Raw genomic sequence first — 25,129 nt, forward strand, 5'->3', positions numbered from 1 at the left:
TCCTGAGCTTGCCAATAGGCAGCGGGGCCTTTTAATCACACATAGCAACTATCAATAAAGTAAGATAACATAAATGTTTCCCAAGTGCAATAGAGTCAAAGCTTTTCCAAGCAGTGATAACAGGCTCCTGTAAAAGCGCAATTAAAATGAGATTGGAGAAGATGAACCTCCACAGGAGCAGAACACCCTATTTTAGGCCTGTCCCCGCACTCTTTGGTACAAAAGGGACATGGAGCAACCTGCAGCCCACTGCACTCTGCTAAAGCGTAGGTATGAAGCAACATTTCAGAGAATCGGACCCCTTCCTGGCCTGGCTTGTGATACCCTCGCCTTCCCTAAATGACTCTTCCCTTTTCTCCCGGGGCTGCGCTGAAACTGCCGGGCTCCGGGACACCGCGCGCTCGCCTCTGCCACTCGCTCTCGCTCTCCCCCTGCTTCTCACTTTCACTCCCATTGGTTTCATGTTCCCTTTGCCGTGCGGAAAAAGCTCTCAAGCTTATCCAGCCCAGCAGCAGGGTTTATCCTGGTTCCACCCACTGGGACTTTCCTAGCTTCCTTCTGCACGGCGAGGGGGGAAAAAAAGCCAGACGGAGACATGCAGCAGGCACCTCGGGGAGTGCGGGGATCCGCGGTGCTCTCTTTCCCTGAGCTAGGTTTCTATTGTAGGCGGTGCATTCCTTGGGAGGGAGGGTGTGTGTGTGTCGGTGCCTTCCCACACTCGGGGCAGCTCTTATTTAATGGGGGTCTCCATGCAGGGCAGACGCCACAGGAGATTTTGCCGTTCCCAGTTCCCATCCAGGAACAGCAGCAGCTCGTACGTCAGGCGCCGGCATGGACCGCGTGGCTGAGATAACCCTGGAGGAGGCGGCTCCTGGGACCAACCAAGCCTCCAGGATGCACCTCAGGGAGGATTTGAGGAGGATACGGTGCGCGGTGCTGCTGTGCCTGCTCTCCGTGCTGGTCCTGGCGCTGCCCACTGCCTACCTGCTGGTTGGAAACCTCAGAGACCCCAGCTCCTGCGCCGGCCAGGTAAGAGACTGACTAAGATTTCTGTCCTGCCACCCTACGAGGAGGAAAGTACCACGTCTCGCGTCTCCAGGGTTGGGTTTGTTTGGTTCTTTTATTTTCTTTATGACTTTCTCACATTTAAAGGAACTCAAGAAACTCGCTGATACATTCCTTCTTCCTTACGCAGAGCAAATCTGCCTGGGATAAATCTTACTATCGTTTGGTCTTTTTAACTAACGGTTTCTGTTCCTCTTCTCTTAATTTCACTAAGGTCACAGCACAATGTACGACTTTAAAACTTTTATTGACATACTGCAGGAGACACTTAAGAAAAATTGCTAGTTGATGGAAATCAGTGTCTCTCCACTGATTTGAGCCAGATTTTGATGCTATGGCTCATTTTCCTCCCTTCTTTTGGGTTAACTCTGCGACTTCCCCTCCCAGCGTCCTATTTCAGCTGCTGATGTCAGTGGGTCAGTGCCATCAGCCACCACTGGGCAGACAGCTACAGCTCTTGTGTATTATTTATGCAAACTCCCGCAGAGAGATGATTTGGGATGATTAAAGAGTCCAACCCTAAATTTCGCATCCCGTTTTTTACTCCTCATCAAAACTTTCTTTAGATCCAGGGATCTGCTTGGCTCTTCTCCTCTGGCAGATGGCTAAAATTGCTTTGAACTACAAGCTTGCTGGTGCGGCTGCTTCTAATGCTCTTCTATGCCACCCCACTCCTCCTTGCGCCAGACTGCAGACAAGTGCCTATTTCTATGGTAGACCACGAATTCAGCAGGACTGCCCCATGCTAGAAGGGCAGCACGTCTGAGTATGGGTCTGAAGAATTAAGGTTTGAACTTTAGCCCCAGGTCTGACATTCCCCAACTTGTTATATGCTCACTTAGGAACAGCAAAGGAAAGCAGTGTTAGTAAGTGGCCCCCAAGGCAGATTTCTAACCTTGCGCGCATTCGGCCTCGGGATGTTTAGGGACCGTGAGGGCTCTACCCACGTGCATGCGCGCTCCTGGCAGCACAGAGACCTGTCAGCCCTCGTTTGACCTCAAGCCTGAACAGCCGACGTCTCGCACCCAAGAGATGCCAGCTCCTGGGTGCGGTGTCTTCTGTGCTTCCTGCTTATACCTTCATATATATATAAATACTTATATAAGTATATATGCTTATACCGCCTAGCGCAGTACCTCAGGCTATTAAATCTACCCATTTCTTGCCCATGCAAAAGTGCGTGTTACTGCACTGACCCTGTTACTGCTATTTAGTGGGTACACACGGAGGGAAGAGGCTCTTTGGACAGTCTCAGCTGCATTGCTCTTTGTTTGCGTCCTGCGAGGTTGTACAGAGCAGAGCAGTTCAGTTCTTGAAACGAGTGAAATAATAATAAAACGTTAGCCTTTTTGGTCGGAGTAATGCATTCCTGGCTCTTGACTCTGTTGGCAGAGTTAGCAAAGTATTTTCGTGACTGGGTTTGGCTTCTTAAGAGGAAAAGCACGACGTAAGCCATTAGATTTGCTCCAGCCTGGGCGACACTAGTGTGTATTTCCATGCATGTGCAGTAAATCGTTAGCGTGTGGTATTCCCACAGTGATGTAACGAGGTGATCGGATGAGTTACAGCCTCTGCGAGTCCCAATGAGGAAGAGAAACGCCATGGGGGCTGGCGGGCCGCCCGCTGCCTCGGTGCCAAGCCCCGTGGGTGGAGCGCCCGGCTACAACTCAGCTGCGTCCTGCGTTTTCTGAATTTTTCATTCGCTCTGCCGGGGACTGACTGTGTCGCCAGCATTGTCCAGCAGCAGAGCGCAGGTGGGAGGATTTGTCTGCCGGTGGTGCTTTCTGTTAATTCCCCGAAGAGCCAGGTCACGGGCCAAGCCCGGGTGCTCGGTCCTGTGGCTCAGCATGGCTGTAGGCTCTTTCAGTCCTTGGGAACGTTTCTGGGCATAAAGGCTCTCAAGAAAATGTCTTTTTGCATTTCGTTTTGCATTTGAAGTGTTAGGACGGGATTGCTAAAGGGTGCCTTTCTCATGTGCCCCACTGGTAGCCCACATCGGGAGGACTAGGTTGGGACCAGATGTGTGTGCCAGAGCTCTCTGTGGCACTGGTTTTGGGGTGCGGATGCCTTGGGCGTTACTGGGAGCAGCTGGACAGACCCAAGTTTGCACCAGACGCGTGTTCGTTTGCTGACCCTTGCGGCAGCGGGCCCACGGGAGGAGCCCTCTCCTTGCCCCGGGACCAGAGCTCAGCCCACACACGCCAGATGATTGCCAGCTTCTCGAGCGGCGGCTGGGCAGGTGAGAAGCAGATGGAGTAAATTCCTGAGCCCGTCCTTCCTGGAGGAAGGAGGAGGAGAAAGGGAGCCGGGGAAGGTTTGTGCAACAGGGGTGTGCCTCTCCGATTTGCCTGCGGGGTGACGCAGTTTATTCATCTCTGCTCCCGTGTGGGTGCACGTGGTGTCACATTCTGCCTCTGAAGGGATACAAACCCACCTTTTCCTCTGGAAATGTCCCTTTCAGGAAAAAGCAGGGTGTTGTCATTACAGCAACACGTGTGAGCCACCAGTTCTCTCTCTCTCTCTCGTGATATAACGCGTCTTGCATGAATAATTCCAATCCAATGATGATTTCCCTTGACACCTTCCAGGCTCCCTACACTGCTTCTCTCTTGGAAATAGAAATTACTTTCTTTTGCACTTCAAGACAGAGCAAGGTGAGGAAATAGGGTTCTTTTAGCAGTAACACATGGCTTGTGTTATTAGGTGGAACTCTATAAAAGGCTCTAGTGGTGCCCTTGCAGAGGAGGGGCCAGGACTGCTGTGCATCCTTCCCCAAAAGGAAGCCAAGTTTCACTCTGAGTGTGCAAATCTACCACGGGGAGGGCACAGCAGCCAGGAGGGCATCGCTGGCTACCTTAGCGACCCACTCACCTAGCCCAATACAGCAGAGCATCAAGTCCCGTGGCCTGGAGATGTTGGTACTGGGGCTTATTTTTGTGGCATCCCTGGCATGGCAGGACCACAAGCGGCATAAAGGGAAATTCCAAAATGTGCCCAAAGGATTGCGTATGAACCTGTGTGCCATGTCAACCTTGCAATGGAGAAGGGAGTTGCTGCAGTACAGGAGGGATGTTAAAGTCCTAGCAGCTCCACCTGGGTCCCATCCAAAAGGATGAAGCCAGAAAGCTAGCAACAAAGCTCGGATAAGAGCTGCCAGAACACGCAGAGCCAAAGCCCTACCGGCCTGCCCAAATGGGAAAGGGAACCTGAAATGGCTTCCTGATCTGCAGCGATGCAGAAACACCTGGAGAGGAGCAGTGAGATTCCACCTATGCCTAGGTGTGTGGAATTCCCCTTCCAAAAGCCAGCAGCTGTAAAAACCCTGACTGGCCTTTACTCCTTGATGCACGTGGTCCTCGTGGGCAGAGAAGCCAGTGAGCACATGCCCTGAGTACATGCTCACACTGGGCACTGGAGCCCAGCCGAAATACTCCCATTGAGGCCAGTTTTACCTGGCACAGGACAGGCCCCTACCAGAAACGCCCAGCCCAGGCCATGCAGCATCTCTGGAGCAAGCAAAATAGCAGGTCTGTCAACCGTGTATGACCTGCAGAGACCCTACCTGTAAAATAGCGTCTTGTGCTAAAAGTGGATGGAGGTGCCTGGGATATTTTGCTTATTAATCTCTCTGCCTGCAGTGCCCAGCTGCTTTTCCCATGCAGTTCTCTATCGGATACCCCCGGCCCCTCCTGGAGGTGCGAGAGGTAAAGCGTGTGAATGGGGGATGTTCAGCCCTTCCGTTCGGCTTTAGCAATATATGGATATAAACGCAATGGGACTTTTGGACATTCTTGGTATCAAAACAATATAGAAGCGTTTTGCATACCGCAGTCTTCAGGGTAATTAAAGCTGGTTGTCCGGGATGTCGTTTTTCTGCAAGTCAGCTGTAAGGTGGGATTTTCAACATCACTCAGTGGTGGTTACGGTCTCTCCACAGTAACCACAGGGAAAATTGAAGCCACGCTGTGAACTTTTCAGAATCACAGCTAAGCAAGAGAGAAAAATACTGATTGTGTAAATGATCTGTCTATTGTCTCATGCTGCGTAGCTCTCCCTCACCACCTCATCTGCGCCATCAGTGTACAACACCTGTGCCTATTTGGGACAAATATTACTAATACCTGGTGATTACGTAGCATTGACTAGCGCTAAAGTATTTTCTATAGGAAGTTTAGATTTGTATCCTTATCAAAGAGCATGATTATGGAAAAAAAAATTACTTTTGCCAAGCAACAGAATAACTTCACACCTCTCAGCACCCTGCTCTATCTACTGCACCACACTATCCTTGAGCATCTATGAATGCAGCTCCTGCACCTGGAGTTTCCATCTGGCCTTATCTAGAAACAAGGAAATTGAGGTTGCATAAAAAGCTTCTTCCCAGTTTTCAGTCGAAATTATTTGGGTTATTTTTTATAAGGAAGCAGAATTCTTCTTGATATCCCTCCCACTTTTCCATCACCTCTGTTTGTGTTGCAACATCTGAGTTTATATGAAGCACTTCGGCAGAAGTTAGGCTTTAAATACGTAAACAGTCCCACCCAAGGTACGTGATTAAACGTAGGTTTGTGATTGGTTTGTAGCTCATTGCAGTACTTAGCATTGTTAGAAAACGTGTCACTTGATAAATATGTAGGAAGTGTCACATAAATAATGGTGTAAAATGTACTCATAGGCACATACATCTGGCCAAAAGCAAGGGGGAGTGTTTGAGGGAAATCCTCCACGCCGATCTTGTGCGTCCCACCAGGGGAAGGACAAAGTCACCTGGCTATGACTCTGTGTCACATCAAAAGTACAGGCATGTTTAGGCATCGCAGCAAGCAGGCAGGATCTTGGAGAAAGTCATTAGTCATAATGAAAGGCCCAGCCATCTCATTGACAGCGCCGACACCGTTTCTCTGTCAGCCACACACCGAGCTTTCCCCCTCCGTCTCTTCGAGATGACGTTTCCTGCAGAGCAGCAGACTTCTGTGGCTGGGCTCGGTATGTGTGTGCAGGTGGGGAAGGGAGGGAAAAAATGAGCATTTTCCCTGTAGTTTTCCTTCTCCATTTGTTTTGCATCACACTAGGGCAACTATTTTAGAAATTACGGTTTTCTGCAGAAGCACGTGGATATTTACTGCGAGTAAAACATTAAAATATCTTTGGGCTCACTAGAGTGGCTAGCAGGCCCCAAACCCTGACTCTTCTCCCACAAATACTCTCCCTTCCTCTGGCCAATATAAATTATCTATTTTCTACTTCTCCTGAAGTATCTGAAGTTGTGCGAGAGACAGCCAGCAGGAGATAGCTTCGGCATCTGTGTGCTAACACTATTTCAGCCTGTTTAGTCAGCAACGTGCATCAAACCCTAGCTGCAAGCTGATCGGTGGCAGTTTACTCTATTCAGTGCATTTATCGTAGCTGTCCATAAAACACACCATACCACGTCAGCTCCTGACAAACGCTGCGCGATCGGGGCTCCCGACAGCCCTGACAAGTCAACTCTGCGCTGGCTGCACAACCCAGACTCTCCGCTTTCTGCAACCGCGCTGTTGGCATCGACCCACAATGAACCGTGCCCTGGGGAGGGTGTAAGGGATGCTCCTCACGCCCCAGGGAAGCCGGATCCAGAGCCAGCACCCTCCGGTCAGGAGCCCTGCTGCTTTCCAGGCTGCCGTAAAAGGATTGGCACTTGGCAAGAAGGCACCGGCCATGCCCAGGTGTGATTCAGAAGGGCCAGCCCTGGTCGTGTCAGGGAGCAGCTTCCCTTTGAACCGCTCGACTGAAACGTCAGAACCACTTGGCAGGGCCCTGGGCCATGCCCTGCTGCCATGCGAATGCACGCTGGCACAGGGCTGTGTTACGAGCGTGCTGCTGATGGCTCTAGAGCAAAACGTAAGAGGCAAGAACGGCCCTGCCTGCCCTTGGCGGAGAGTCAGTGAGCCGCAGAGCTCACCCTCTGCCAGCTCTAGACCTGCTCAGCTCCTTTCCCTCTTCCAAGGAGGCTGCCCAACACTCCGGACAGACCTAAGCAACAGACTCACAGCGCGAAATAACACAGACGCAGAGAGAAAAGCGGGTGTAGCTGATACCCCTCGGTTAGTCTCTTCGCTGGCTTTACGGATGAACTTCTGTGCCTGCAAAGACTCAGACCTGCTGAGTCTTGAGACGGGGAAGAATCACCCACATTTCTCTGTTTGCTCTGCACAAGTTGAGGGACAGGAGAGTCTCCAAGCAGCAGAGGTGCTCCAGCAGTGCTGGAGGGAGGCACTGTCCCAAAGGAGGGCTAGTGAGGGCTCATTCACACTGGCCACTCTGTCAGTCCTCTCCCAGTTGTGCCAAGGGCTTGTCCAGCCGTTCAACAAGACTGGAGTTTAACGCAACCACCGCAGGAGCCCAGGCCCTGTCCCTGGCAGCCTTTCAGAGATGCAGGCGGTTTCAAACAAACAGCAGAAAACTCTTGCGGTGAAGCAAAGCCCTGTCAGGGCTTGTCCTTTTACATAAAAGCTCTAGCTGATCTCGATAATATTACTGTAGCATATTCCATTTTCTGGGATAACGCACAGCAGGCCCTGTGTGGAGGTACGGCACACCCCACAGCCCTCAGCTAACCGCTTGCAAATCTCTCCCGCAGGTCACAGAAGAGAGGGGCTCTCGCTTTCTGAAGCAGCGGGCAGTAAGCGCCGGTAAGTTTGCCAGTCCTTTCCCCCGTCCCGAGCACCTTTGTTTACCCAGGTTTTGCAATCGCTGCCGCAGCAGCCTCCTGGCAGACTCCCACCCGCCTGCCCTCACCACCCAAATCCTTCCCCAGCCCAACAAGCCGGGGCAGACGGAGGCAAACCTGGGCGATAAGATGCAGGGAGATAACTGGGTCCGGAGCAAAGGTGCGAGCATTTCTAACCCCGGGGCTGTGCAAGCTCACTCCTTCTAGTGCGGGCACAGACCTCCCCAGCAGTTCTCCAAGATCAGGATAACTCCCCAAACGTGCAAAAATATGGATTCAGGTGACCGTGCTCACCACATCTCCCCTCCATTCACCCTCCAGCAATTTAAGACGCTGCCGCAGATGTGCACTGTCGATGCCGCAGCAGGCCTGAAGCTATTTGCAAAGGGATTTTGTTATCTCGACAGTGCCCCTAAACAATCACGGCAAATGACTCCTGACCCAAACGTATGCAGAAATGGGAAGGGGCTGCGCACATTTCCTCCTCGGCATCGATGTCGTGGTTTGGACAATCGATCACCGCTCACATCTTGTTGACCTGAATAGCAGCAAATGACCTTACACCCTTTTTTTTTTTCTTTTTTCCCCTCAGCTACAGATACACTTTCCAGTGCAGAAAAGCCAAGAGCGCACCTGACAGGTAATGCTCGTTCACAAATGAAGCCTTTCCCACGGGTATTACGGCAGCCGTAGCAGTTCAATAATCTTGGTTTATATGCGTCTAATAGGATCAGGTGTTGCAGGAAACATGGGGAAAATAATCATCAGCTTTGCCTTGTTGACCACCACAGATTTACTGCAGCCTGTGTGTGTAGAAAAGGGCCCACAAAGGAGGTAGCTGACAGAAACATTTCTTCCTGCCAATTTTTCCAAGCCATTTATTTCACTGAATGAGCAGCTCTTGTAACTGAACTTAAATAGGTGTCGGGTATCTTAGTGATCTGAGGAATTCCCTAGAAAAGGCAGTGGAAAGAGCCCAAGTGAGCCCTCAGGGAGCAGTGAATTGGGAAAAACTACCAGTTTTGGAGCAAAATCAGGTCAAACATGACCAATTTTAGGGCCCTTATTTTTCTGCAAGGTCCGTCTCGGGCTACCGTATTACCATCAAATAGACCCCTGTTTTTAGTGAGATCATCTCTGACTCGCATCAGAGAAAGCAAGGGAAGAGTTATGTCCAGCTGAACCCCTCCAAGCCCTTATCTTGTGTTAGGAAGGTGCTATAGCAGGGTGGGCTGCCATATATTCCCGAGGGGCCACCAGCATTTGCAAGGCCACCTCAGCCTTGAAGGTGTAGCTGCCATTAAACCACAGCCTTTCCCCATCCTCGTCAACTCCACCCACCTGGAATATTTAGGTATTACCAGAGAAGAGGAAAAGGTTCATGGCTGGTTCCCATGTGGCCGGAGCTGAGTGCTGAACGGCTCCCCAGCTGCTCTGACCTCAGGCAATTAAAAATTACAGCTCACTGCAGAGGTTTCCCCAACACCCTGTGTGTTGTCCCATGGGAGCACTTTAGTAACTTGAAGCGTGCGAGAAGCAGCATGATGCTTCACACAAATTCACCTACAGCATTAAACCAATCAGTATTTCAGGGCTCGTTTCTTTCCCAGCATAATTTACTTTCCCTAATCCCCAAGCTCCTTCCTAACGCACTTCCTTGGTCCCATCCCCGTGGGCACGCAGGTTGCTAGAGCTCCAAAACCGACGTGTCCTTGTTTAAAATCGCATCTTTGCTTAAGCGCAAGTTTGCAAGAGCAAAAGGACCGTGTCTGCTAGTGTAAGCCTCTCTGTTTCCCCTGAGTCCCCCCATGGCAGAGAGACCCCCAGGCTCCCGGTGCAGCTGACTCAGAAGAGCAGCTGCAGCCCAGCTCTGCTGAAGGGAAATTCCCTGGGCTGCACAAAAGTCCATTTGCCGCAGGGAAGCACCCAGCAGTTTTCTTCAAATTTCCTCAGGTCCCCCATTTGCAAAAATTCCTTCACCATCATTCCTGAGCAGTCTCCCCAGGGTGGTGCCCGTCCTCTTCAACCTGCCTTTTTGGGCCAGTCACTGCTGGCCACAGCAAGGAGCATGAAAAGGAAAAAAACTAAGGGGCTTTTATCTCATTCTGTGCAAAAAGGCCACACCCGTGCTGCTGCGCTACATAGCCATCGGGGAACCTAATTTCCATGACTTTATCTTTGATCTTTTTTTAGCCCAAGCATATTTTTGATGCTGCACCCTGGGGCAGTGAGTTCCCCAGCTTAATGGTGCATCACAGTCCGAAAAGATTTCCTCTTCTTTTAAACTTGCTGCATAATAATTTCTTGGGTGCCACCCTGGTCTTCTCAGAAACCATGACTTGTGCATAGAAAGTGAAAAAGGAATAATCAATCTTCAGATCTTTGTTACATTCCCCCACCTCAGGCACCTTTTTCAAAGTGAAGGTGGTAGACTACAAACTCTCACTTGTAGGAAATCTCTTCCCGATCTCTATTCTATCTCTTTTTCTAGTTTTAGGCATATATATTCTGAAGGTGAAAGCAGAGGAATGAGAGGGATGAGAACTAGCCACTTTTCATGGGAATGCACTACTGAATTAGCAGTATCAGAATGACTCAATGTTTTGGTCGCTGTTTCTTTATGATGAATTTCCCACCTGCTCTTGGCCCTTTTTAACACACACCGAGCGTTTTGAACTTATCCAAACTGGCATCAAGATCTCCTCTCCCAGGGTGGCTATAGCTAGAGAAGAATGGCACAATCCATGGGAATACCTAGATAGGACTTTTCTCCATCCCCATTCTCTCCTGTGCACTAATTTATATTTGGTGCTGACTGTACCATAGAATGGTTTGGGTTGGAAGGGACCTTAGAGATCACCCAGTGCCACCCCCTGCCCTGGGCAGGGACACCTCCAACTAGACCAGGTTGCTCAAAGCCCCATCCAGCCTGGCCTTGAACCCCTCCAGGGATGGGGCCATGCCATCATCCCCTCTCTGACTTATTTGGCTGCACTTCTGGTCAAGATGCAGATGAATGCCTATTCCTGTGGCATGGCTGGATGAACTATGTTGCAGAAACCCCATCGAGGACTTGCAGCACTTATTGTGCTGCAACGGCATCCGAGTGCTCCACTAAATCTGGGTAGAGCATCACTTTCAGATTCCACTTGATTGTTGGAAATAATGAGTTTTTAAGGGCAGTTATTAAACTCCCATGGCACAATCTTGAGCAATAGAGAGCCTGCAGCCACGGGACTTTGCAGTAGCTGTTGTACAAGAGCTTTTACTACGACAAGAGACTCAAACTCTAATCTCTGGCTGATTCCAGGAGTCTGGCCTCAGAGTGCAGTGTTCAGTATCAGGCTCCCACACCGGCGAGGGATAAGAGTTGTAGAGACCGCACAAGTTCAGCAATATGCCATAAAATGTACCCCAAGCTGCCAAGCAACAGGGATTCTCCAGCAAGGGACTAAAGCAAAAGGGATTTGAGGAAAGGAGAAGTAATTTCACACGCAAGGGATGCCAAAAATTTGTAGTGGACGGGAAAGTTGAAGGAACTGTTGCAATGATCCCTTATTAAAAGCAGATTTTATTTACGTCAAGAGTTAGCATAATAGGTATATTTCCAGGAAGTGTAGCTCCATATATTTATGAAATAAATAAATGACACGTACAAACTGCAACTGCTGCTAGAAAAGGAGCTGTATTGTATTCAACGGCACTTGAACGTGCATTTTTCCTCTTGACCAGTACTGAAAGCATGGGGAAAATTAATTAACTTGAAAATAGAGAGCATCGATAGAGAGAACTTTATCCTAAAAGGGAGGTTATAGCTGTAAAATTTACGGTTGCCTAATTCTAGAAGTTATGAAATCATGTACTTCATTTGAGATGCCTGTAAGTTATATAAAACATTGAAGAATGGAGTGTCATTGACATTTTAAATGCGTCATTGTACACAGAAAAGAATATTTCACATGCAGCTTCTCTTTAATTTTCTCCCAAAATTCCCAAGATGGAAAAGAGCCCAGAACATTTTCTGGCAATATTCTGATCTTTTCTGATCCTTCCCATCTCAAACAAGATTTCATCTGCTGCCAACTGATCTCCGAGAGGTACTACTCCAAGCTCTTGTAAACCTCAGAGTGACCCAAATGCCACTTTAGTTTTGTGCCAGGACTCAGATCAGTCCCTAGACACCCAAGAGGTAGATGAGGATGAAGGCAGACCATGAGTACTTTCACTTTATTTTTTTGCCCTCTCTCCGTATCAGGCAAAGCTCCCTTGGCTCTGAGCCTCATCGTCCCTATAATACTTCTGTAATTTGGCTTGGCTTGCTATCGCAATCCCTGTCTATCGTTCTCCCACACAGAAATACTCTCCTCATGCACTTTGCCTCCTGGGGAAAGATCAGAAAGATTTTGATACTTCAGCAGCTCTGACAGGCAGCCTGAAAAAAAGGCCATTATTTTGTTGTGCTACTCGGAGAATATGCAAGAAATAGCACTCCTAGCACCTTCTTGCCTCCTTACGGATTATTTATTGCTAGAAAAGAGAGGGAGATGGATTCCACTGGGAACTGAGCACACAAGTTTTTCTGAACCTCATTTCAGCCAGGATAAACCTAATGGTTATTGCCAAGAGAATTTCAAAGCTTTCCCTTGCGTTCATTCAGTTTGCCTTCCTGCCTGTGCACACACACCCTTTCCCCAAATACTGAATCGAAATCAACTTTAAACATTAACTCTAGCTCATGAAAATAGCCTTATTTCCTGGAAATCAGTTGCCTCAGTCTCTCTCAGCGTTTTAACATTAACATTCTGGGTTTGCTTTAGTACTTGGCAGAACCTTAATGGTTTTTATCCTTTTCCGTTTCGTTGCTTCAGCTGCTGTTTTACCACAACAATTTTACGTGGCAGTCAGGAAAGAGCGGAGAAAACCCTTTCGCTTCCCTGCAGGAAAATCTCTGACTACTAGGGCTTGTTCTCCTGGCTGTCCTGTGAGAGAAATCACAATGGTGGGGGAGAGGCGAAGGGAATAGGGCAGCATTCCCTGATTCTTCCCCTGAGACCCCTGCAGCCTGGGGAGCATCCTCGGCTTGGCTCAGACTAACGCTGAGGTCTGGATTAGAGCTCTGCTTGTAACCAGCTAATTACAAGACTGGGAGAAAAGTCTGGTGGAAAGCTGAGGCTAACACCAAGTTTAGTGTTTTGTTCCAGCAAAGCATTTTGAAAACAAAATTGAGATAAAAAATGGTTTTGAATACAATGTGTTGCTTTGGAATCGGGCCTCTGGAAGCACAGTGGGGCCTTCTGAGTTTTTGGTAAAATCAAATAACACTGGTAAACCAAAGGCAATTCAACAGCAAAAGATTTCATTACGAACACTGAGGGAGAAAAGCTTGACACAAGGGCTAACAAACCCTAACATCCTTCAGAAGCAACCTGGCAGGAAGAGAAGTTCAAGCGTCTCGGTGCCTGGCGATAGATCGTGCTGATCCTTGTGATACTTTTGCAAGGACAGTAGTGTCTAAGGACCATAATTGCAATCTGTCTCTAATGAAGAAAATGATGCTTTAGTATTTCTTATTACTGCCCCAAACGCTCATGTCGTCTCCAAACATATAGAGGAACAGGAAGTTATTGGAAGTGGTCAGCATGGATTTACCAAGGGCAAATCATGCCTGACCAATCTGATAGCTTTCTATGATGTTATAACGGGTTGGCTGGATGAGGGGAGAGCCGTAGATGTCATCTACCTTGACCTTAGCAAGGCTTTTGACACTGTCTCCCATTACATCCTCATTAGGAAGCTGAGGAAGTATGGGCTAGACGAGGTGACAGTGAGGTGGATCGAGAGCTGGCTGAGTGACAGAACCCAGAGGGTTGTGATCAGCAGCACAGAGTCCAGTTGGAGGCCTGTAACGAGCGGTGTCCCTCAGGGGTCAATACTTGGACCAATTTTGTTCAATATATTCATTAATGACCTAGATGAGGGGACAGAGTGTATCCTCAGCAAGTTTGCTGATGATACCAAGCTGGGAGGGGTGGCCGACACTCCAGAGGGCCGTGCTGCCATCCAGCGTGACCTGGACAGGCTGGAGAGCTGGGCAGAGAAGAACCTAATAAGGTTCAACAAAAGCAAGTGTAGGGTCCTGCACCTGGGAAGGAAGAATGCCAAACACCAGTATATGTTAGGGGCGGACATGCTGGGAAGCAGCTCTGAGGAGAAGGACCTGGGGGTCCTGGTAGACAGCAAATTATCCATGAGCCAGCAGTGTGCCCTTGTCGCCAACAAGGCCAATGGCATCCTGGGCTGCATAGGGAAGACTGTGGCCAGTAGGTCGAGGGAGGTCATTCTCCCCCTCTACTCTGCACTGGTGAGGCCACAACTGGAGTACTGTGTCCAGTTTTGGGCTCCCCAGTTCAAGAGGGACAGGGAACTACTGGAGCGAGTCCAGCGTAGGGCAACCAAGATGATTATGGGACTGGAGCACCTCCCTTATGAGGAAAGGCTGAAAGAGCTGGGACTCTTTAGCCTGGAGAAGAGAAGGTTGAGGGGGGACCTGATTAATGTTTACAAGTATCTAAAGGGTGGGTTTAAGGAGGACGGAGCCAGGCTCTTTTCAATGGTTCCCAGCGACAGGACAAGGGGCAATGGGCACAAGCTAGAACATAGGAAGTTCCGTTCAAATACACGGAAAAACTTCTTTACAGTGAGGGTGACAGAGCACTGGAACAGGCTGCCCAGGGAGGGTGTGGAGTCCCTTCTCTGGAGATTTTCAAGACCCGCCTGGATGCAGCCCTGAGGGATGTGCTTTAGGCAACCCTGCTCTAGCAGGGGAGTTGGACTAGATGATCTCTAGAGGTCCCTTCCAACTCTGAAGATTCCGTGATTCCGTGAACCATTAGCTATGGGCACGGTACCCATGTGTACAACTGCCCCAGCACTGGTTTCACTTAAGGACAAGGTTTTTACTCCGTAAACAGGTAAGAGGGCACCCCGGACCTGCAGGGTAAAGCTCCACGGTGCCGTGAGACTCAGCCTTTAGGAAGCACAGTCTCACCATTCAGGATCTGGCTCACAACCAGGACATCCAGCCGCAGCGTACCCACAGGTCGCCTGCACTGGACAAGATCTTCCAAAAGCATCTTTGGCTTTCACTCCTGTTGCTCAGATCTGGACACCCTATAGACACCCTCCAAAAATACCACTGGACAGTTGGCCTGCAGTCAATTGTCCCCAGTTTGCAAGCTGTAAAATAAGCGCATTTCTGTCCTAGCATTTTGGTTACCCTATTTAAATCGCTTGCTCTTTGGAGTTGAGGTCTCACATTGCAATCAGCAATATGTGCCTGGCTGTAGCAAACTAACCCACCTCTTCTCCCTCTCTCTTCCTCCTGCAGTGAAGAAACAAGACAACGCCAAGAACACGGGAAACCATCTGCCCATCCTGCAGTGGGAAGACAAGCGAGGCTTGGCCTTTACCAAGAACAACCTGAGTTATTCCAGCAACGCACTGGTGATACCTGTGTCTGGGGACTACTATGTCTATGCTCAGGTCACTTTCCGAGGGACCATTGAATGGTCCGGTAAAACAAACTCTGTCACTGAGATCATCACCAAAGTCACTGACAGTTACCCCGAGCCCACCCAGCTGCTGACCGGCACCAAGACCCTCAGTGAAAAGGGAAACAGCTGGTTCCAGCCCATTTATCTGGGCGCCGTGGTCTCCTTAGAAGTAGGGGACAAGCTAATGGTCAATGTTAGTGACATCAAGCTGGTTGATTACACCAAGGAGCACAAAACTTTCTTTGGTGCCTTTTTACTGTAGGTCCCTGGCAGCAGCTGGTGGGGGCTTCCCTTCAGGGCCCTGGTGGGACCTTGGCTTTGTGGGCGCGCGTTGGGGTGCGATCTCTGTGCTGTCATCCTTCTTCTGTGCTGTCACTCCCCTGCAGCTCCCTGCAGCCTTAAATTAAGGGGTAGGGAAAGCTGAAGCCACAGGCTGAATTGAAACAAACCAAAAAAAAACACCCAAAAAGAAACTTGAAAAAAACCAGAAAAATGAAAGTCAGATTGGAGGAAAAAATATATTTTTGAAAGTAAAAACCGAGAACTCTTCAAAACTATGTAAGCTAGGGAGGAACAGTTTATACCCGTGGATAGGAATATTGATCATGGATATTGCAGCTAGGTTACATCACTAATTCCACCTCTGATGTACAACTGCTCAACTCAAAAAAGTGTTTTGAACTTTCTCCAGCACTTCCAGTATAGTTTTGCATGACCCTTCTTCAGATTCTCGGTTCTAAAAGGTAATTACTTTTCATCATTTCCTTACAAATAGATTTGCTCAGCACTTTGCACTAATATAAAGCTCAGATTAATAATTAACTGCTAAATTAATCCCTCCCAACTTCCCTGTAAAGTAGATTAAAATTATATCTTGTGTTTTGCAGATTCTACTTGAAATCTTTTTTCCCTAAGAAATTGTTTACAGTTCTTTAAGTCAATATACAGCCTCAAAACTTTATGTAAAATTTCTAGGGAACACACACAAACACTTTCTATTTCAGCATGAAAGTGGAATCTCCCCACCAGGTCCTAACATTAGGAAAAAACAGAATAGACGAGGCAGAGACAGACACGTAGCAAAATTTTCCACACTTTTTAAATCAACCACTGACATTTTGAGAGAAAATCTCTGCAATATTTTGCTTTCCATTGTGTTTAATGCAAAGCAAGTGCAGATACAGAAATCACTGTCTTGGTGCTCCCCCTTGCAACCATTGCCAATGCTGCAGCGGTCCCCTAACCACAAGGGACTCCCCAGCCTTTCCCTGGGTGAATGCTCACAACCGGTAGTCCCTACACAAGGTCAAAAGATCAAAAAACACGATCATGGCCAGGTGCAGAGCTCAGGAATGTTTCGCTTCCCACCTTGCACTTATTTATTTTCATAGGCCTTATTGTCTCTCAGGGAAATTCCCCAGCTTTCCTTCTTCTCCTGCAATAAATACATCACTGACAATGGCTCAAGTCATGTTCTCGTAGATTCGGACTTTACACTCTTAACTGCCAGGTCTCACAACTACCACCCAGCCATTCTGCAATGGCCAGGCTTCACTCTCTGCAACTCTTTCTCTTTCCTACCTCACCTCATGGGACTTCCTCCAGTTTCCACTTCTTGGCCAGAAGTGACAGCAAAGCTCGAATGCCTAGTTGATGTTTCCACTTAAAACCACGGAGGGGCCCAAAAGCACACTGTCAGCGTCAGGGAGGCACTGAGGCTGGGGAATACATAGCACTGGGGATGGGGGGTTGTATCTCAAATGGGCAGAGAAGTTCTCTGATGGAGACAGACCGGCTACAAAAGACCGTGTGTGATATTGCAGCCCAACCAGCAGTGAGACCAGGCTGCTTTGTCCACAGCAAGCCCCTTCCAAGCAGGAGACTATTACTGTATAAAGATCTGTTTGAGCTGACGAGGAAAAGTTAGTAACACAGCTGAAGCGTAGAGCATAGAGAAAGGCCAAGGCAGACTGGGGGTGAAGGGAGGAGAGTAGCAGAGTAGGATGTGGGAAATCCAGGCTACACCAGGTTCTCTGCCTCTTCATGGCTTGATGTAAACACTTTTCATGCTGGCAGCATGACTACATCTCTTAAACCTAGCAGGTCTTTTATATAGTAAATCATCTCAGAAAAGACGACTTTTTGGCCATCCTTCCATTCTGCAGTGCCTGAGTCCCATAGGAGGTCTCAGACCTTCACTATTTTAGACAGTGCTAAACACATCACAAAAGCAAGGAGATTTCCATCTTGCCCTCCCCTTCTATCCTCAGCGGGTTTCTTTCTTGCGTCCAGATTCTCCTTGAGTCTAGTCATCAGGTGTTGGCCTGCTATACAACACCACCCTTCCAGGAGACTTCGACAGTGTCCCTGCATCAAAACCTCATTAGGGTTTGGCTTCCCATCCTGTCTTTGACTTGTGCTTTGTTTTCCCCACATCCAGATCTCAGCTGGCCTCTTGACAGCCCCTTCTCCCATGGGCACCTTCCTGCCTTCTTGGCCCCGTCCATTAGGTATCAGGACACCTCTTTGTCCAAATCTGATTTTCTACGTGCAACTTCTCTCTTACAGTCACACCGGTGCACAGAGAAAACTGACATCAGAAAATAGGTTAGGATGGCAGAAAGTAAAGGTAATGATCCTGCCAGCACACTCTTGGCCAAAACATCCTCTTGTGTCTTCGTTAGCTAGATTCACTTCCATCTTTAAGTCCTCACTCCTATGTTTCCTCTACCTGCTCAGTCTTTTCTTTCAAGCTGAAACTGGCTGAGAGAGGAGCAGTTATTCCCCACATATCAGTACCTAGCAAACATGACCTGGCCTCATTACTTCTCAGAAAGGGTGTCTGGTCATCCAGGTCCTTGGAAGGATGGATGGGCCCTTGGAAGGGCTCAGCCTTACTGCTGAGAAACCCCCAGACCACAGTAAAATCTGGTGAAATCTCGCTCTCTTGGCAGTTCAAGACAAGGTTATTCTCTGGGAAACCCTAAGACTTTCTATATCTCAGCTTTTCTAAAGTGTTCCCTCAACACCTCACTTTGAGTGCTGAGCTTCTGATCCCTTAGTTGTGTGCTCAAAATAGGATCTGAACTCACGAGAACATGAAGCTAGCAGCTCTTGCAGACCACCGCATAGAGCATTTTAGGCGACTAGCACACAAAACAACATGGTAAATCTCACAAAGGGAAGACTTAAAACTGACCTGTCCAGGACAGGTGATTCTCAGCAACTAGGTAGGAAAGCTTCTGTGAAGTGTTATACTGGATGAATTTGGTTTATCCTTGGAGAAAATTGGAGTGCAAATTCTAGCTGTTCAGAGACAGTTACAGAAATTCAGAAAGCTCTTTATTTCTACAAACGAGGTGATGTAGCATTCTTCTGAGGCCATAACTCAATCCCGAGTCTTGTGCAGCAGATTTCTGTAAAAACTGTATCTCAAGTCATCATCACTTAGTGCCTGGTGCTCTGAATGATGGTAAATATGAGGTCTGGGGAAGAGGAGTAGTGAACGTAGTATTTGGCATACAATGAAAGAGCCTTCTATGGTATATATCCACATATATACATAGACATACATGTATTTTTATATATATTCCGTAGAAATTCTGGGAAGCCCATTAGCAATAATGAGCCTTTTCTACCACAAGGCACATAATTTGTGTCCACTGTACACTAACAATAAAGTTCACAAGGAAAAAAAAGAATGCCTGCCGCAGCTCCATCGCAGGTGTGACTCTCTTGATCCATTATCCACAGCACAAAAATATTTATTTTAGTCTAGTTAGAGCAAGCTTTGGCACCTCGTTAGACACACCAGCTTTTAGCACATTTAGCACATTTTGTATGACATAAAGTAATATATCTGGCATTACTTGTTTTAAAGTGGTGCAAGCATATTAATCCACACATCTACCCTAGTGGAAATTCTCTCTTTCTCCTTTTTTTTTTCCCCCTCTCAATGGTATTAATGTTTCTGTAACAGTGACCAGCAAATATAACAAGTCTGCAGGGGCTGATTCTGCCCCTGTTGTGTGTCAGATATTCCTCCACAGAAGTCAGAGTAAAGCCACTGAACTGAGACAGAGGTCAGGCTTGAAGAGAAACATCTCAAACAGACTGAACCCAAGCTGTGGATTTCTCAGATTTTTCCAAAGCTAAATAAGGACAGAAGTGTTCTCAGAAATTTGTGTTTATTGAATTATAAAACTTTCTTTAACATAGATCATTTCTGGAGATGTGAAAATGCATACGCATCAGCATTTTTAATTGAATAAGAAGATGATGAAATCTGGTCATACGAACAAGTGACCTTTCAGTCTGTGGGCAAACTGAAAATGTGTTTTGTTTTGGATGGATGTGAAACTAAAACAGTTATAAGAAAAAATCCAAGTTGGAGAAAAGGGTGAAATAGGCAGCTTATACTAAATGAGTTAAAAAGTCTATGATTTCAGGTTTTGACCCTTGCATTTCTTCAGAAAGAAAAAAAAAAATTAAAAATTAAGCACTTTTCAGAACAAAACCATTGAAAGCAAATGCAGCAGATTTTTTTTTTTTTTTAATATGAAGTCTGATCAAAATATTTTAGTTCTTAGGAATTCTCTTCTTCCCTAATCTCTTTGATTCCCAAAAAACTAACACTAAATATAACTCAAATTCACAAAAAGGTTCACTTACCTACCGCTTCCTTTCCCCTTAAAAACTAAGTATTGGTAAATAAGCATTAACTTTCTTTCCGTATACGTACAGAAGTAAATTTAAATCAAGCCATAAGGACCTCCAATCTTACCAACATACGCTTGTGCTGTGCTGAGTCCTGAGCGTGCGGCTCAAGGGGTATCATTGTAAAAGCGAGCTCAGTTTTCCTATTTGCTGTATGGGAGGAGTAAAACCTACGTTGCTCAAATTAAAAGTGGAGCGAGAAAATGTTTTTCCCCGTGTTTACCCTCAACTACATCGCTGTAGGAACAATCCCTCCAAATCGAGGAGCACTTACAGGGACCATCTCCAGCACATGTATGTTGGCAGGATCAGGGTCCAGAGGTGTAAAGCTGAAGGTTGTGTGTTCCTTGGCAAAGAATAACCCAAAGGATGCTGCTGAGATGATTTTGGCCATAACAGCTCAGTGGATATTAGGATGGGCAGACCCCTGGTACGAAGGGACGCTGCCAGGCTGTACTGAACTGCAGCACAGACCAAGTGGAATGGATTAAGGTATTCACTTGCCATTTTCAACACGGATATTTTGAAGGCATCGCCTTTTTCACCTCTGTATGATATAACTGACCGCACTGTGCTTTGTTTCATTAATCTCCTGAGTGGCCCATCATTTCAGAAGAGAAATGAGGTGAAATTTCATTCTTTAGAAGAATCAGAAAATGTCAAGAATTTTTGCCCAGATCTGGGTATTAGACACCAGTATAGCATTTTGCTATTGTAAGGAATTTTATATAAGTGATTGTGTATTGTCTTGTGCTTCAGTGCTGATGTGTGTCTTTGCCAGTAGAACTGACTTAGCTTCTTGTTTCCAATGTTTATTTATGATAATAAAAATGCGAGTTAACTAACGTGACAACTTCTGATCCCAGTCCCCTTCCAAAAGCACTAACCAAAGAGTACACTTAAGAGCAACCAGCTAACACAGCCAGATGAGGCTGATGGATAACAAACCTGGTTTGTCACGTCTTAACGTGTGAACAATCGTTATTTTATGCATGGTTAGAGGTCCCTCACCAGAGCAAACTCCGATTCAGACTTTCCCCCGGGGTCTTGTAGAGACTGGAATTTCAAAAGGCAAAAATGTAAAGGCTGAGCCAATTTTCTTTTTCGGTCCCTTTTCCTCTTTGTAGCGTGGGGAACAGCTGGTTCCCTCTTTTTGTTACGTCCTAATCTATTGTGAAAAAGAAAGTCCTACGGAAAAGCAGGGCTCATCAGAAACTGCATCGTAACTGTACTTTCAGAGTGCTGCGTCGGGGAGCGATACTCCCCGCCGAGCACCCAAGGGAGACAGGGGCCACGTTATCACACATGACAGATTAGTCATTATTTGAAAAATCACCACCTGCCAAAAAGCCAGGTTTGCCCTGTCTACACCTGTACATAAGAGCATCTTGGCAGCTTGGGAATTGAATATTTCCAATTGCTCGGCTCCAGGCTGCCAGGCATAACCCAGCTGGGAAATTTTGGCCAAATGAGGGTCAAAGCCTTGTTTGAAGGCAGCAGAGCTCTGCACACGCTTAGTTCTGTTCTAGCTTGAGCTTTGCTGTCCTTACACTTTCAGCTTAATAGCATCATCCGCTGGATATGTATTTCTTATCCTGGGTGGTGTTATCTTCAATTCCTCTGCTGCCAAGAATGCAAAAGCTTTCTTTCCACTAGCAGAACTGAGAAACATTCTCCCATTGAGCGTATTATTTTGTATTTCCAACATTGCTTTTGTTTTCCTGGCTTAGAACTCGGACTATCATATTTAAATTGCTTCAGAAGAGGTTTCTGGTTAAGGGCTCTGCCTCAAGGAAGGTTTTCACTTGAAAACCTGATGGGGAACATATGTTTACCCTGGCTTCCAGCCACTTGCCAATACCTGAGGTGCTTTCTTAGCAGCCTCTGTAGATCAGCCAAGAGTTAATTAGACAGTAGGAATCAGACCACTTTCTCCTGTAACACCAAAAAGATTATTTGGTTTTGGTTTTTTTATTTTTAAATCCAATAGCTACCTCACATTTAAAAAAAATAGGAAAAGAAAATTATAATTTTATTGCTATTATTATTTTCTGTTTTAACTTGAGCTAAGCAGAATTCACTTGTTTTATTGCCATTTTACCCTGTGCTTTGCACACATGGGGTAATAGCTTGAGTTAACATCTCCTTTGTGGTCTAAATACACTGGCACATACAGTCCCTCCAAGCAAGCATTGTGCTTCGTGTTGCCTAATTTTAATTATACAGAAGGTGTCTATTCTCAATAAATTTCTAAGCTCCCTCTCTACCGAGGCAGGGGGAAGAGGTGCACGTTTCTGAAAGGCTGCACGTGCTAGGGAAGGTGGGGATAACAGAGGTGCTTCTCTCCCAGGGCTGCAGAGGGATGCATATAGTACTTTTCTAGCTAAATGCAAGTAAGATAATAGCAGCACTCGGTGAAAGCCATAGCTGCATTGCACTCCCTTTCTCCAATGGCTGGATAAAGCTGCCCAGCTACTGACTGGGTGTCATCCCCATGTTTGTTTAGTATTAACAAATATATACGTGGATATGAATCTTGAGGGAAGGGAGAACCTCACTTTCAAACAGTGGAGTTGTTACTCCATGATACTCATCCCGCAGAGTAGGACACTACCCACAAGAGTTCAACCTTCCCAGCTCTCATCTGTTGGCCAAGACACCCAACCACAGCTGGATCTGCTACTGGCCAGCCTTGCTCTTACATGAAGACACCTTTTCCTTGTGTCCCTCTTGACTAGGGGACAAGTTCAATGTCCCAGTTAGTACATCCAGCTTTTGGGAAGAGCTTTGAGCTCCCTCTGGCAGGGCATGGTGACTTTGTCTCCTAAGCATCCTGCAGGATGGAGCACGAGCTGAGATGAAGTGGAGGCCATCTGCACTCACAGGAAGGTCCTGTGCTATAAAAATTTCAGCTGATGGACAGGCAGCCAAATAAGGGACATGTTTTCTAACACACTCAGCATCTCTCAGAGAGGTTCTCAAAGGAAATGAGGACAACTCCGCTGTTCGGCTTGTTTTTGAGACCTGGTGCCAAAGCTAGGTATAATTCTCTTCAAAAAGGGCAAAAACAGGAGCCAAGTTTGTCAACGCTGACAGTTCCAAACTCATTTTGCCTTATAAGTATTAGTGCTAAATCCTTTGGAACACCAGGAAAGACATTGCCTGGGAAGTTATAACCTGGTTTATTAAGCACCATAAGTCAGGAGCATGTGAGTTTTTTGCTGAATTATGAACTAAACTAGCTTTCCAGATGCCCTCATTCTTGCACAAGTCAACATATGTTCTTTCATCGATTGTAGAGTTTTATATTAAAACGTCAAAAAGGCACTGAAAATGTTTGCTGCATATTTATTGGTACTGTACATATAGATGTCTTAATTTTATGTATGAGAAATTGTAAAAAATCATGATATAAAGTTTAGATTTGTTATACTTAACAGCTATTTCTTTGAGAAAATAGCTTTGATGCTTTCTGACAATGCAGTTTATAAATAGGTCTTTAAAATGTGCTTAGTGTCTTAAAGAAAAAAAATAAAAGCATTTCATTGGATTCTTATTTATCCCTGAGTCTTTCTTTTTTCTAATAAGCACCCACCAAGTGCTCATATTTACAATGGAGAAGGGCAGACATTTACCGGCGCCGAAGTGGTTGAAGCATGCTGTGTATTACATCTCGTGTGTGTTTTCTCAGATGTATAGGGTTGTAGGTTTGGGTTTTTTTAAACATAAGCTATTAAACACATACAGAATACACGTGCAGAAAATTATATAATCCTAACATTTCAAGACCAGTGAAATTAAGTGCTAAGGACAAGTTTCAGACATTTTCATGAGCCTTTATTTTGTGGGCTCTAATTAGAGAATTTCACTCCAGGGACTATACCTGGACCGTAACTTTCAATTCCATACAGATTTATTTTTTTTTTCTCTAGACATAGCTGAATATCATCTTAATTTTTAAGGGCACCTAACTCTCACTGGCAACACCACCCCAAAAAAAACAACCAAACAAAAAAATCATCCCAACGATGATGTACCTTGCTTTAGAATGTAAAGCTCCCCTTTAACTGCTTTCTGCTCAACAACAAGATTATTTAGTAAAACCTCACTGTGCTTTGAGATGTCTTTAGAATTTCAGAACATTGGAGCAGAACAGCATATAGGATTCAGAAATTAGGACTTTGTGTGGATTAACTAAAATTCCTAATTCTCCCAATAGGATCCATTTGACCAACCCTGTAAATTGTTTTTTTCTGTAAAACCAAAGGGAAAAAACAATACTGTTTTCTACAGTAATGAATTTTGTTCATGAGTGTCAGCTAAAATCACAGGGGCACAAGACGGGTGTTATTCTGACTTCTTCTAAAATCTAACGGAGATGGGTCAACTCTCTCTCAGGGGCCATCTCCCTTTCTCTGTTAATTCCAGAGAGCTTAGAAACTTTTCAGGGCAGGTGAGGTTAAGCAGCAGGAATCGCACCCTGAACTTCATCTCTGAGCTGAAGAGGGCCTGTTTGGGTGGGCAGCTCCAGTTGCGGCCCCCAGAAAAGGCAGCTCAACATTTCCCAGGGTCAGAGCCTGAAGCTGGCTACTGCACCAGCCCGCGTGGCTGCTCTCCTTCAGGAGTCAACGTGACAGCGAAGCATCTGGCTTTCCCCCTTCTCTCCCTGCCTTAATTGGTGAGAATAAACTCATTAATTAAATAGGAGAGTGCTGTCCTACATGCCAGGAGGGGAAGAGGTTCATCATTCCCTGCTGATGGTCCAGCCAGTTGGTTACTGTAAAGGCATATGAACACCTTCCCGAGTTTTGAGTCAATCACTGCAGACAGGATATAGAGGCACATTTCTGCACGCAGAGACCAAAGTGGGAGAGATCTACTAAGATATAATCAAGCAAACAGCTGCCAGGGCATGGTTATATATATATCACACAAAGTAGACGTTTGCTCACTACACTTCCCTTCTCTCATCAGTGCCTGAAAGCCAAGGATGAAAAATGACATCCTTTCAAAGGGATGGTTAGCAGCAAGCACTGCCCATGCCCTAGCCCTTTAGCGAGATGACTTCACTCTTTGAAGAAAAGGA

At 46.6% G+C, this 25,129-nt stretch overlaps 1 protein-coding gene and 1 long non-coding RNA gene across 2 annotated transcripts in view; one reads left to right on the forward strand and one right to left on the reverse strand.

The window, feature by feature from the left end:
- Positions 1–25,129, reverse strand: part of LOC128917539 (uncharacterized) — a 105,443-nt gene that overhangs the window by 74,186 nt on the left and 6,128 nt on the right. The gene's annotated exons all lie outside the window — the stretch shown is intronic.
- Positions 581–23,521, forward strand: TNFSF15 (TNF superfamily member 15). Its single transcript, XM_054220786.1, has 4 exons — positions 581–1,029; positions 7,685–7,736; positions 8,367–8,414; positions 15,162–23,521. Exons 1-4 carry the CDS (start codon positions 832–834, stop codon positions 15,587–15,589), a joined length of 726 nt encoding a protein of 241 aa, XP_054076761.1. The 5' UTR covers positions 581–831; the 3' UTR covers positions 15,590–23,521.

Source organism: Rissa tridactyla, chromosome 14, assembly GCF_028500815.1.
Source record: "Rissa tridactyla isolate bRisTri1 chromosome 14, bRisTri1.patW.cur.20221130, whole genome shotgun sequence".
Lineage (NCBI taxonomy): Eukaryota > Metazoa > Chordata > Aves > Charadriiformes > Laridae > Rissa > Rissa tridactyla.